The following is a 13174-nucleotide window of genomic DNA, read 5'->3' as shown; positions in this document are numbered from 1 at the left end:
CCGAGGACTGCTGGAGGCCTGCAGCCACACGCAACTCACCCGCACCCTCCTGCGGCTCTCTGGGGTTTACGGGACCGAGAGCACCCAGCTCCAGCAGCCACCGTGCCGAAGCCTCCGACAGCGCGCGCGTGCCAGGCTTTATATAGTGCCGTCAGCTGTTAACAAGGACTGCCTGCGCTGCCAGCGGCAGTGGAGCTCAACTGGGATCAGCAGTGGTGAGAACGAAGGAAAATCTGCCCAGGCAAGCGCATAAAATGGGAGGAAAGAAAGAAAAGAGCAGTCTGAGCCCAACCTCAGGTGAGTATTTTGGGCTATCGTGTTACAAACAGCCTTACAGGCACTGTATCCATAATGTCATCCCTTTCCTCTGCACGTTGCCAAATGAGTTTCCATGCGAGATGCATATTCATGAGACAGCCACCACATCAGTTCTACTATTATTTATTTTTTTAAATATTTTTGAAAAAATATAATTTTTTTACAATATTTTCAACTTAAACACTATTCACACTGAACACGTATGGCAGCTTAACCTACCCAAATATGAAGTTTAAGAAGCCAAAACTGTTCTAGCTTTATTAAAAGAAAAAAAAAAAAGTTGTTGTGCTGTAGACTATTGTGTAGTGATGATTAAACAAAGCAAGGGAAAAGCACCACTCAAATCACTAATGCTAGCGTTTTCTTGGTTAAATCCAGCTAGAATAAAGTTGTACGCTAAAAGTTACATAGGCAGTGCTATGTATCTGGGTTCTTGGAAGAAACTGTGATGAAACTCACATCTCCTTTAACATAATCAGGAAGTGAAACGTTTCTAACATGATAACATACTGCCAAGTACAGGGAATTTCTTCCTTCCAATCGCCTGGATGTTAGTTCAGTAGCTGAGATCTACGACTCTGTACAGGTCTGTAAAACTTCTGTTAAAGCTCATGCTGCTTCAAAGGAGCATGAAGTTTTTAAGGGGAAAAATTAACATTAGTAACAATACTGATATTTCAAAGGAAAGTTAGCTAATTTGCATAACAATCAGATCTCCTTGCTATCATTTTTAAGTTAAGGCATTATCAGGTGCAAACTAGCACCAGTTAACACATCTTTAGTTAAAAACAGACCATCGTAGCAAATTCCAAGTCCTATTTAAAAAGACAGAGTCTGCAGAAGGTTTTATAAACGTGGTACTTTGTCTCAACTTGACTGGTGCTTCTTACCTCACTGCCTCCTTTGCAGAGAGCCAGGGCCCAATTAGGTTTCCATTAAACTTTTGACAGATTTACTTAATAACAGTCTCAGCACTTTTATTGAGCATGCAAGACTAACAAAACTTTGGCAATGCATAAGTGTAACACAGTGACAAGAAGAGAGAGCTTTTACAATTAAATCTTCTAATACTGGCTTCACAGTGTGGAAATTGTGCTACATCCACCAAGAGAGGGCCCAGTCTACTCAAATATTTAAGTACTTCACCCCAGGAACAAACTCCTTTGCGTTTGGATTCAGGTTACTCTTGACCTGAGGAAGGGAAAAACAGAAGTCTAGTTCAATCACTGTTTTCATCTTCCATTTTCAAGCTGAATACAATCCGAAGCGGACAGCGTTAGGAACAGTTTTAAGATTTAGACTAACAGTCAGGCATATTACATGGGTTTTGCATGTACCAAAAGTCTCTATAATCACTAGAAAAGCCCTCTCCTCTGTGCTAGCACCTGAATTATCCATCCTTCCTTAGCACCACCTGGACGTTTCAGTCAGCTGATGGCTCAGGGAATACGAAACAAGAAAACCACAGGCACGCATCAAATACAGCAACTTTGCTTAATGCTGAAATAGCTTTTTCTGAAGTTGAGCTGTTAAAACGTGCCATAACATTTTTGGATCTTGCTTATTTAAGCAAGAGGAGACTTGTTCCAGGAACTTAAGCCACTTCTGAGAATTTAACGTATATGAGCACTGTATTGATTTTTTACATTTCTGTAACTACCCTGTCCTCCCACTTGGCAAGCTGCTGCTCTACAGTGTCCTGCAGTTATAGGTGGGCAGCCAGCACCTCCAAAATGAGCTCTGTATCATAAAGAAATGGAGGATTAGGCTTTTGTGTTCTTAATTGAGTCCAAAACTACTGCCTGCAGCTGCTTAAGCTTGGAAATGTAGGGGTTTGCATCTGAATTTCACAGCAGTTATGCAACACGACGATGTGTTCTTTGTACTCTGTATCAGTAACTTCATATTTTGTTACAGAAAATATGTACACACTGCCCTTTCCTTTTAGTTACGCTCTGGACAGACGTTCTACAGCAAGTAACAGGGAAATAATCATAGTTTAGCCGCTTTCCCCGTACTTAGGATTTCTACAAAGAGATCTGCTACGGTTCGCACGATCCAAACCAGACCTGAGAACACGGCTCGTAACCAACCAACACGTAAGTGTTGACCGATGCAGAATTAAACTTTTGCAGTCCTGTCACCGAATGGCACTTCACAGGGTCAGCATGCCGCGCTCACTGCCTTTCTTTCCTAACGTACTACGCAGACCCAAAACCACTTGAGTTTATGGCATGGGCTAGGAAAGGTACTATGTGGTTGTGAAGAAAACCACTGAAGGAAACATCCCTAACCCACCCGTTCCGCATTTTCCCCCTCCACCACAGCCAGCCATGGTTTAAGAGTCTCTGGCCTACATGTAAAGGATTTTCTCTTGCCATTATCAGCAACAAAAATCAGCCTTGGACAAAGAGAGATGTCAAGCTTTAAAAATAGGGTGAGAAATTGAATTTACCACCAGATCCTCCAGTGATGAGCTGTCACTGATAACAAGGTCATTGAACTGGTCCTGGATTTGATCCATCGTTTGTGGGAGATCACGGGCTGGAATAAACCATTCATGCTCCTCCTCTTCTTCCAGCATCTCCTGGAAACAGCGCTCAATAAATTCTTCTTCCCACAACTCCTCTTCGATCTATGCAATGAGAAGAAACTGCTTCGTCAACAAACTTATTGAGAGCTTGTGTCTTCATTCCAAGGTTTGTGCACCTAGCTGACCTTCTTCCTAGCTATGCGATAGGCCTGCTAGCAGAACACCTCACTCGTGCTGCGGGAAGGCAAGCAGCTTTGATTTTTTTTAACGTAGAAGAGTGCTTTGTCCCAGGAACTCGGGCTGCAGTTAAAAGGGAACCGCAGGAGAACCCCCCCAGCCCTAGCTGTTTTGTTTGCAGCTTGTTATGAACTCAAGTGAGAAGGAAAATGTTGGTTCCAAGGGAAAATTTCAGTTGTACCAACTAGTCTGGACTGAATTCGCTGCAAGTATGAGGAAGGGAACCAGGGACAACACATGAGGCCAGGCACACTCCCTAGGAAAGTGTCCTGAAAGTCTCTTGGGAAAAAAAACACTGCCTGTCAATCTTGGGAAAAAAAAAATAACCGCTGTCTGTCAATCAGAACGGGGAACAGGTACCATCTCCTCAGCTGTAGATTACGCGTTCACCCGATGTAGTTCTCCTAAGGAACTCCACATGATCGTAGCAGTTGTAAAGAATGCTGACCTGCTGTACTATAAGCAGGACAAACCAACCGATGCAGAACTGACACACATTGCAAAGATTAAAGGAAAGTTTTGCTTGGTTGTTCAGTAAACAAGCTTTGGAGGGAATTCATCCTGACAAATTTTCCACGTCCTGCATTGCAATACTTAAGAGTGGAAAGTAGGGAAATAGAAGCTGGTGTGAATGACTTGCCAGACGTAAGGGAGAGGAAAAATGATTCAGGACAGATTTAAAAGTTCACTCAATGGAAGCTCGAACAAGTTTTCCTATCCATCCTTCACTCTGAAATCAAACACATACTCCGTCCTAAAGTGGAAATTCAGTTACATACCACAAATACCAAATCAAAAAAGTTAACACCAGAGTTGCGGATTCATGTAAAATCTAGGTCCCCTGTGCTTGGGGCAAACACACTCACCAGCTCACTTGGTGCTCAAGATGCACAGCTTTTGGGGAACAGGGACTCATCACCATATGCTCTAAGCCACTGCCCAGACAATTCAAACCCCACACGGAACACCGACTTAGTGATTTCCCCAGTAAAGCACTGCACCAAGGAGGGCGGTCTCCAATCAATCCTTCTTGTGAGGCACTGTCTCCGTCCTGCGTGCGGGTAAAAGGCAGCCGTGGGCACGCAGCCACAGGCTACTATTACAGCAGGGGTTGCCTGGCTCCAGGTTTTTTGTTACATGGTTGTACACCTACAGCTGCCTCCAATGGCAGCTCCAGAAGTACTAAGTAACATTTAAATCCCCAAGTGTCTTGAAATTAATACTGCCTGTTTGTATTTTCCAGCCCAAGTTTAACTCGTTCAGGTTCCTACAGAGAGATGTGCCTGCAGCGGCAGGCAACCAGGCTGCCACATGATGTTTGCCTGCCTGAATAAGACCGTTCTCCCCTCATGATCCCATCTTTCCTCTTCTCCAAAAACGGAGCACAGACCTGAAAAACAGTTTATTCACAGCACAACTCTCAGCTCCTTCCCCAAGAACTACACATCCCGTATGCTAACCACAGTTCAGTCCCCAGGAGGAAAAACCCACCAAACAGGAAACAACATCGAGACCATCCTGGCGTACGCCCAAGAGAATTTAGATTTTGCGAACAACCTGAATTTCAGATTAGCTTTGTGCCCTGCTGGCACCCTAAAGAGAGAGCAGCAGACATACCCTACTTCAGAAGCCCAGACTTCTGAGCCTTCAGCATGGCCATGCTGTGCTGGAGTGCAGAGAAAGCAGCTACCCGAGTACAAAGAACAAGTTTTGATTAACAAAAGGGGCAGTGGGAAGAGGTGGGCTGTTCCCAGCCTCCACAGGAGAAAACTGTGTCCAGACGCAAGGTGAAAGATGAAGTTAAGGCTTCCTTCCAACCTGATTGCGAAGGCCAGCTGTAAGACACTTAAGTATTAAGCAAGGAACAGGACTGTCACCCAACAGCTATGTCCACCAACTCCCTTAGGAAAAACAGCCCTGTTGACGAGGCAGGTATGCGCCTGGACGTATCCCGTTCAGAACTACCACAGCCGGCATGTTTCCACATGTAAAACCACCGCAGCTCAGCAGCCTAGCAAGACCCGTCCCTTCCAAAGTGCCACATAAAGTCTGTCAACTTTTTTTTTTCCTGCCTCCTACAGAAGTAGGGAATTAACGGATGCTTTAGAACACACTGCACTTCTGTATTTTCCACCAAGATTACAGAAGGTAAGCAATTATTGCTGGAGAAACTGAGATCTGTCTGTTCCCCAGGATTATTCTAGCAAGTCTATCTAAAAAACCCCCGTCTCTAAAGGACTCCCAGTCTCATACCCCAGTTGCTAAGCCACAGCACCTCTCCCTTTAGCTAGAAAATGGTAAAGCACATCACAAGACATTTCTAGAGGGAAATGACTTGCCTGCCTGTTAAATTCCTCTTCATTCTCCATCCACATGTACTCCGCAAAGGGATTGTCATCTTCATGAGAGTGACCATTTATAATCACATCTTCACTGATGATGCTTGGGCTAGTACTGCTGCGACTTGGATCTTTCATGGCTGCGCCTTTGATTCAAAGTCTGCAATTAAGAAATGCAGTAATTACAGATGTGAACATTAGCTCATCACCCTGTTTCTGCATAAGCCTGGCCCAAGGGAAGGCTGCACCTGAAGGCTCCAGTAGCCTTACCGTGACTGTAGCAGAGGAGTTTTGCTAATCGCAACAAGTAGAAGAGTATCAGAAACGCCGTTTACGGATTGGAGTGACAAATTGATTTCCCAAATTAAACCTCAGCAAATCAGCAAATGCCAAGCACAAAGACCAATATGAAAAATGACAGAAAAAACCCAGAGAGCATGAGTACTTGACAGTAGGAAAATATTTAAGGCAACGTTCGAGAAACAAAAGGAAAATTTGTTTTCCACAATACTTTTAAAGCTCCCACCTGCATTTTAACAAACTCCCCTGGACATGAACTGCCCAGTGTCCATACTGTTTCAGAGGCGGTGGGCAACACTTCAGGGGAATTTCCAAGGATACCTGTGGTAGGGGAAACTTCAGTGTGACTTTCAGCCTACCTAGATTCAGTTACAGGACGTTCTTTGTGATCACATGAACCAACTTCCATGGCCGTTTCACCGCTGGGAAACCTTGCGAGCGAGGCAGAAACCATTATGCACCGATTCCTCAGAGAGTCAAGTTGGCACAACAGTTCTTACAGTTACCTCGTTAGCAAAAGCCCACTGATTGAGAAGCTTCAGGTAAAGACGACATCATAAGGCACTGGAAGATAGGACGTGCTTGGCTCTCATCCCACTTCATTAATATGGATTACGTCACGCCTGGAGAGCACGCAACATTTCTGCGTGTCCATGATATGTAATATCACAACGTCCTGAACGCAAGAAATGAAGGTACAATTGGCGAGCGTGTTTCGTTCTACCTAACCTCAACCAAAAGCGGGACAAAACCTACATTTGGTCTGAATCCTTGTCGTAAGAATGGTATTGCAGTCTTTCCGTCAGGCTCGTAAGCCTGTGCGAAGCTTGTAACTCTGAGTTCGGAGACCCAAGTCTGCTCACGGCCCAGGTTCTAATTGGAAATCTTATTTGTGTTGTGAAGTAAATGAGACAATGCTGCTGTTTTTCCTATACCATGCTTAAGTACAGATATCAATGCTGGGAAAGCTGAGTATTTTTAGATACTAATACTGGCAGTGTTAATTTTTTTTTAACAGTGTACAAAGCATGTGAGCATTTTTTTGAGCAATGAGCTCAAAAAAAAAAATCAAACTTCAATGTTCTTCTAGCGCTAAAAATTTGCAATGAAACGACGCAGCAGTGAGTGAAAATATTTTTATTTTATTCTCAAATCAACGTTTTGGCTCATTGTCTGCATATCACAAAATGATTTACTGGGAGAAGAGGGTATCAAAATATAGCCTCCACTGTTATTAGAGTACAAGGGCTTATCACCTAGCAGCTCATATCTTCTCTTTGTATTTCAGTTGGTCCTATTATGTATGGAATTAATGCAAGTTTTGGTTCAAAAAGTATTCTTGATAATACCAGCTCAAAAACCTGCCACATCCAAATGATCAATTAAGAAAAGCACATGGAAAAAGGAACTTGCCTGGTTTGCTCTATTCAAGGTTTTGAAATCAAAGGCAAACCCAAGTACGGAAGTCACTTTAGCTCCCTAGGAAGTACAACAAACGAGACCAGAACCCGGGTATTTTAGCAAGGGAAAACAGGTTCTTTTTGATGTTCTTTCAAAACAAACTTGCAAAGGATTACTGGCAGCAGTTAACAGAAAACAGGAAAAGACATTGCATTTAACACTCCAATTCAAGCTTGAAATTGCTTTAAGCAACTTCAGCTGTTCACAAGCTAACAAACAGGATGGACTAAAAGAAATTAAAGACCTCAGAGACTAAAAAGCCTATTTATTTTATTCTTTTTTTTTACTGGCAAGCGTTTTCACCTTTTCTTTTGTGGAGTGAATCTTGATATTAATATTCCACTGGGCTTTCTGCACACCAACAATTTACACTACAGGTGAGTAACTGCATTAACAGTGTAAGGTACTCAGGCCAAATTCCAGGCAACTTCTGTACAACTGCAACTAGACAAGTCCATAAAGGTAAAAATTATTTTAAAAAACACAACCCTACTTGTTTGCGTAAAAGTTTGAAAGGTTAATCTGTTGAATCATGGGCTGGTTTTCCAATTTCTTAAGCGTTCCCGTAGAACACAAGCTATTTGCTTTAGGAGGGAGGGAAGAGAAGTGCAGTGTTTCATATTTGGACTGAAACAACTTTTTCCATTACTGCCCAAGGACGATGTGGATGATTATCCGAGGCTCAACCTGAATATCTGAAGTTTATCTGATGAAGCCCTAAGTCCGCTAATGTTTTCCCACAGGAAAACATGTCAACAAACACTTACCCTGCACCAACAGTTAGGAAGCCCCAGGCCAGTCCCTTACTCACAGCACTCCTTGTAATCTGGTTTTCTGCAACTTGTAATAAAATAAACTGTACAGGGAGCTTTCCATTTCACCGTTTCAAGATACAAACCAGTCGGCTTTCTGCGCTCATTTGCAAGGACGAGATTAGTCTCGTTTCACTGGTGTTAGATACAGGCTTTTTAGTCATGAGCTACAGGCAATTCTGAGGAGGGCCAAACGCCACTTTAGTCTTGCAAAAAGTCACAATCTAAGGCGGCTGCTGCAGAAAACAAGCCACAGTGACAGGCTACACTACCGTCGTGTATAAAAATAATACATCTTCCATCTGGGAGTAGGTGGAAAGCAGAGGATCTCAAAGCTCCTTACACTAGAGCAGGAAATGGAACATTAGTAGTGCTAAGGAATAGAAAATATGGAGAACTCTGCCAGAGCGATACGATTAGAGATCCAGCCCCAAATTATTCCCGGATTTTGGCATGGGGTGGGGGTGATGCAGGAAGAACAGTGTAACTGCATAAGGAAAGACAGAAAAAAACCCCAGGATTTTTATCTTAGGAATGAAGTCAGTAATTAAAAATCCTGTAACAACAGGACTTTCAATTGAGTCAAAGTGTTATCTGTATGAAGCGTGGAACTTGTTACTCCAGAACATCAAGGTCCATTAATTTACCTGTTTCTCTGAATTTTGTTGTCTTTAAAGCAATGAAGAGCCCTAGACAGACCATCATTAAAATTCAAAGCTTTGTGCTTCAAGATTTTGTCTTTAAACCCCCATCACGAAAGATTATCTACTGCCTACTTTGGAAGATAAGGTCAACAGGCCTCATTCCATAGAACGCAGGTTCTTACCCTTGATTTAAAAAAAAAAAAAGAGGAAAGAAATTAAGATATTTGCTTCAAGCATCCAAAAGCAACACAGCACAGGAAGCAGCGCTTTAGGATTTCAGCATATGCTGACGTTTAAGCAAAGCTGGTTTAGTGCAGCAGGGAGTGCTTTGAACTTCTGCAGAAGGTGTTATTTGTTTATTAACTAGCGATTCACTCCTGTGAGTCAGGAGCACCGGCCACATTTCTTCTTATCTAATTAGATTAGCAAGTAGCAATTATTAAGTAAACTGATTATACTCTGTAGAATAAATAGATTTCTTAATCAAATTCACGAGGGATGCCAATGCTATGCGAGATAAACAATTCAAAGCGTCGCAATGGGGTTTACTTGGAAACAGCCGACTCCTTTGCCCAGCGCCCCAGCCCGGGCTCAAGAAGAGCGGCTGCGAAGAGCAGAGCCCTCGCAGAGAGGAGCGGCTCTGCCGGGGGCCGGGCTGGCACGCCGGTTACCGAGACCGCTCGGGTTTGCTCCCCGAGACGCCCTTCTCGGTGCCGATGCTTTCGGTACCGGCGAGCGCCGATACCCGCGGAGCCGCTTCGTTTCAGCGGGAACCGGGCGAACCTGCGCGGGTAAGGTCGGTTCCGCCGTTCGCTCTCCGCCGATACCATCTCGGGGTGGGAGGCGGGGCGGGCTCTGCCCCTCCCGGGGGGCGGCTGCGTGTTCGCCTTCGCGATAAACACCCTGGAACCGCAAACCCCCAACGCGGGGGCTCCGCTCCCGGGGTCCCCCCCCCCGCCCCGCACTCCCGGAGGCCGCTCCCGGCGCGGCGCCCCCGCACCCCGCCAGACCCGCGGCCTCCGGGGCCCAACGGGCCGACGCGGCCTCCATGGCGCTGCCGGGAGCCGGGGCCGTTGCCGCCGCCCCCCCCCCCCCCCCCCGCTTTGTTCGCCCACAAGAGCCGCCCCCGCGGCGGGGGGTCCGTCCCGTCAGGCCCCGCGCCGCCGGAGCGCCCCCCCCCCCCCCCCCCCCGCCCAGGACCCGGATGGAGCTGGAGACAATGAAGACGGCGCCACGGGGCGGCCCCGCCGCGCAGGCCCCGCCGCCGCGGGGTGGGGGGGCGGCCGCCGCTCGGCGCCGCCTCAGGGGAGGGGGCGGCTCCCCCCGGCCCCCCCCTCCCGCAGCGGCGGCCCGGGGCTGAGCGCCCCCACCCGCGCCGCCTCACCTGCGCGCAGAGGGAAGAGCCGCGGGTGCGCACGCCGGCTCCGAGCTGCTCCGCCGCCGCCGCCTCGTCCCCCGCTCGCTCCCGGCTCCTCTCCGCGCCCGCCGCCCCGCTCCCCTCCCAGCGCCGCAGCCCGCCGGACGTGAAATCACTTCCGCTACCTGCGTGACCTCATAGGCGCCGCCCCCTTCTCCCCGGAAGCCGCGCGGCGAGCCCGGCCGGCAGCCCTGGCGGGAGGCGGCGCGCTGCATGCCGGGACGCGCAGTTCTTCCGCCACGCCGGCCCTCTGGTCGCGCGGCATGCTGGGAGTTGTAGTTCCGCCTGGCGGCCTGGCTGCCATTTCGCGCGGCCGTGGCGGCGCGGGGCACGCCGGGAAGTGTAGTCCCGCCGGGGCAGGAGGAGCCTCCATCTTGTGGCGCCGGCTGGGATGGAGGCGGCGGGGGGCGCGGCGGCCAGGGCAGGCCCGGGGAGGCCCGAGGGGCCAGTCCCGCTAACAGCGAGGGAGTCCCCTAACACCCTCCGCTTCCAGGGCCAACAGGCCTTCCAGTGCCCCGCTGGGCAGCAGCACTAGCGCGGGGAGGGCACCGCACCCTGTGCGCAGCCCCGGGCCGCTACAGCCTCGCCCCCTCCGGGCACGCCAGCGGGCAGCGCGGGGAGGGAAAAGGCCTCGGGGAGCGTTCCCACACGAGAAAACCTGCCTCGCCGTGCCTCCGGGACGCCCGAACCCTTTCTCAGCCTCCCTCCCGGGGCACCAGCCGACCTGGGGAAACCACCGAGTCCTGAGCTTCAGAGGGGGGAAAGAAATGCAGTACTTTCTGAAGAACGCCTGTTCGCAAAACAAACGCTTCTGCACTAGAATAATGCGTTTTTAAGGCACCAGGATATAACGAATGCCCTTTTCTGAGACCCATATTAAGTGTCAAGAATTCAACCCTATTTACAAAACGGGGGGAAAAAGCAGTTTTTACTCTCCTTTGATTCTCCCCTCTCCCCCGCCTTCTCTGTAAGGGTAAGGGGGAAATCGCTCTCGCCTTCAGACTCCACCTGCTAAAACTAGTGCAGAAAGGTTTTAGTGCTGATCAGAGCCACGCAGTGCTTTGCTGTGTTTACCCATCCTCTCAAACACTCTGCCTAGGTACAGGTTTTTCCAGTCCTCTGATCTTCCCAACCTCTTAAAAAGCAAAGACGCTAGACACTGACAGCGTTAAAGACCCTTTGTTCCATCCAAGCCACTAATGAACGCACTCTGACTTGAGCTGGAGTCAAGAGCGTCGCAAAATCTCCTCCACCCGACGCCGACGGCAGGAGGAGGGACGCGTAAGCGAGCCACCACAAAAAGGAAACCTGCCCCAGCAGCAAGCCGGGAAACGTAGGGCAGAAAAACGTTTCTATGTGCAACTGCAAAGCCCGACAGCATGTGTGTTACTGAGGGCTAAGCTGCACAGAAGTAAGTAACCCTCGATAACCCTGAAATCCATTCGTGGTTAAAGAGTTGCCAAAAGCGAGCAGATTTTTTCAGGCTGGAGAACAGTGAGCTAGCGATGTACAGACCAACTCGCTCAGCTTAGCTCTTCGCGTTACACCACCTGTTAGGGTGGAAAAGCTCCTGTGCTATCAAAACACTGGCGTAGGCTGCCTTGTAAGCGGGAGAGGGGCTATCCGAGGATAATTTCATTAACATTTCTCTGCTCAGCCCTTTACTTCCTTCCTCCTACATTTTAGTAAGGGATAACCAACTCCACAGAAAGTCTGGGTTTTCGCAGGTTTTCTGGGGACTGAGTCTCCCTTGAGCAAGCTGTTTATACTGATTTTATTGGTCACCATTACTAACTTGTTTCCAGGGCCTGCCTAGGAGCTTTATCTATGGCCTGTCATACGCTCACCAAATGCTTACCTCCTAGCCAAGTACAACCTTAAAATACCCCTGCAAGGATCATCCTTAAAAAAAAATGAAAACTACTCTTATTTCCACCACAATTTCCAACTCTATTTTAATAAATCCAGCATGATACGTGGCTTTCTCATCTATCATGGAGGCTTCTTTTTCTATTTACTTCCCACAGCACTCAGCAAGCCCACGGCCTTGTTGCACCTCTGCTGAACTACACACACAGCAAAGTAGCAACAGCCTCTAGGGTTACTCTTCTGAGCTGAAATTCGTGTATGAAAGCCAGCACTGAAGTCACAGAGCAGTGCAGATACTCTTTGGAAATAACTGTAAGCAGCCCGTGGCAAGACCACATATCAATCTACCACCCAAGTGTGTTCCTGGCATCTGTCCTCAAGATGAAGTTCCTCTGATGCCTTCTTTTCATCAGAAATTACTGTAAGGCATGTACTCTGCGCCCCTGCCCTTTGCACGTAAACTGAAGACATTTCGCAGAAGCAAATTAGGTTTGACTTATTTTCTGATGTATAAAAGCATCACGTCGCACATGTACAGGCGTGAAGACTTACACACAGCTTATCAGGGTTTTGAAAGTACATGCTGATGGGAGCTAGGGGTTTTTGACTCTGAATTTGGACTCTGCTGCAACTACTTTACGCCTGGGAATTCTTTATGTTTAGATACTAAACATGATGTAACATCCTCCTACAGTTTAATCCCCAGCAGTTACAACAGGCTGAGGACACTAGGTGCAAGATCACAGAACGGCACAGCTATTTAAGATGCAGGTAATAACTAAGGAAAGGCTACTTCAAAAATAAAATAGAGCTGTAGTATTTCAATACATTAAGTTTCCATCTAACATGCAGTTAAGATTAAAATGCTTGGGGGAGGTGGAGACCTTCAAAATAAATTCTTATCTACCATCTTTAGAGAGAAGGGGATGGCTGCCAAACACTGAATGACTGCTTTGAAGTCAGGTCCTCTGCTTGGCTGATGAACTCAGCACTCTCTTGGAGACAGATGAATGACAAATGTCATAAGCAAGCAGGGGTCCAAGTACATGCTCGTGACTTAGTCAAAATAGAACCGACTGCAGGGCTGCTGTTGCTTGCACTTGCTTTCAGGGGCTTAGGAAAGCTGTAGAGTACATTTAAGACTAAATCACTGCATTACATTTAATCGATTTCATACAAACACAAACAATATTTCGCATACTAATGAGTGCCATGTACAAAGCAGTAACTTATCTTTGTAAAAG

The 13174-nt window shown here is 47.4% G+C and overlaps 1 protein-coding gene across 2 annotated transcripts; it reads right to left on the bottom strand.

The window, feature by feature from the left end:
- Positions 1-425: 425 nt before the first annotated feature.
- On the bottom strand, positions 426-12778 carry PAIP2 (poly(A) binding protein interacting protein 2). 2 transcript variants are annotated; one of them, XM_059825331.1, is made up of 4 exons: positions 12759-12778; positions 5428-5551; positions 2774-2953; positions 426-1509 (listed from the first exon to the last, which is right to left on the bottom strand). In XM_059825331.1, exons 1-4 carry the CDS (start codon positions 12776-12778, stop codon positions 1444-1446), a joined length of 390 nt encoding a protein of 129 aa, XP_059681314.1. In that variant the 3' UTR covers positions 426-1443. The 2 variants fall into 2 exon arrangements, with proteins under 2 accessions (XP_059681314.1, XP_059681312.1); XM_059825329.1 differs by lacking the exon at positions 12759-12778 and adding an exon at positions 10029-10081 and having other exon boundaries at positions 5428-5587.
- Positions 12779-13174: the final 396 nt, after the last annotated feature.

The sequence above is a fragment of the Gavia stellata genome, chromosome 16, assembly GCF_030936135.1.
Source record: "Gavia stellata isolate bGavSte3 chromosome 16, bGavSte3.hap2, whole genome shotgun sequence".
NCBI classification, from domain to species: Eukaryota; Metazoa; Chordata; class Aves; order Gaviiformes; family Gaviidae; genus Gavia; species Gavia stellata.
The sequence above is the reverse complement of the archived record's forward strand: the minus strand, read 5'-3'. Positions and strand labels throughout refer to the sequence as shown.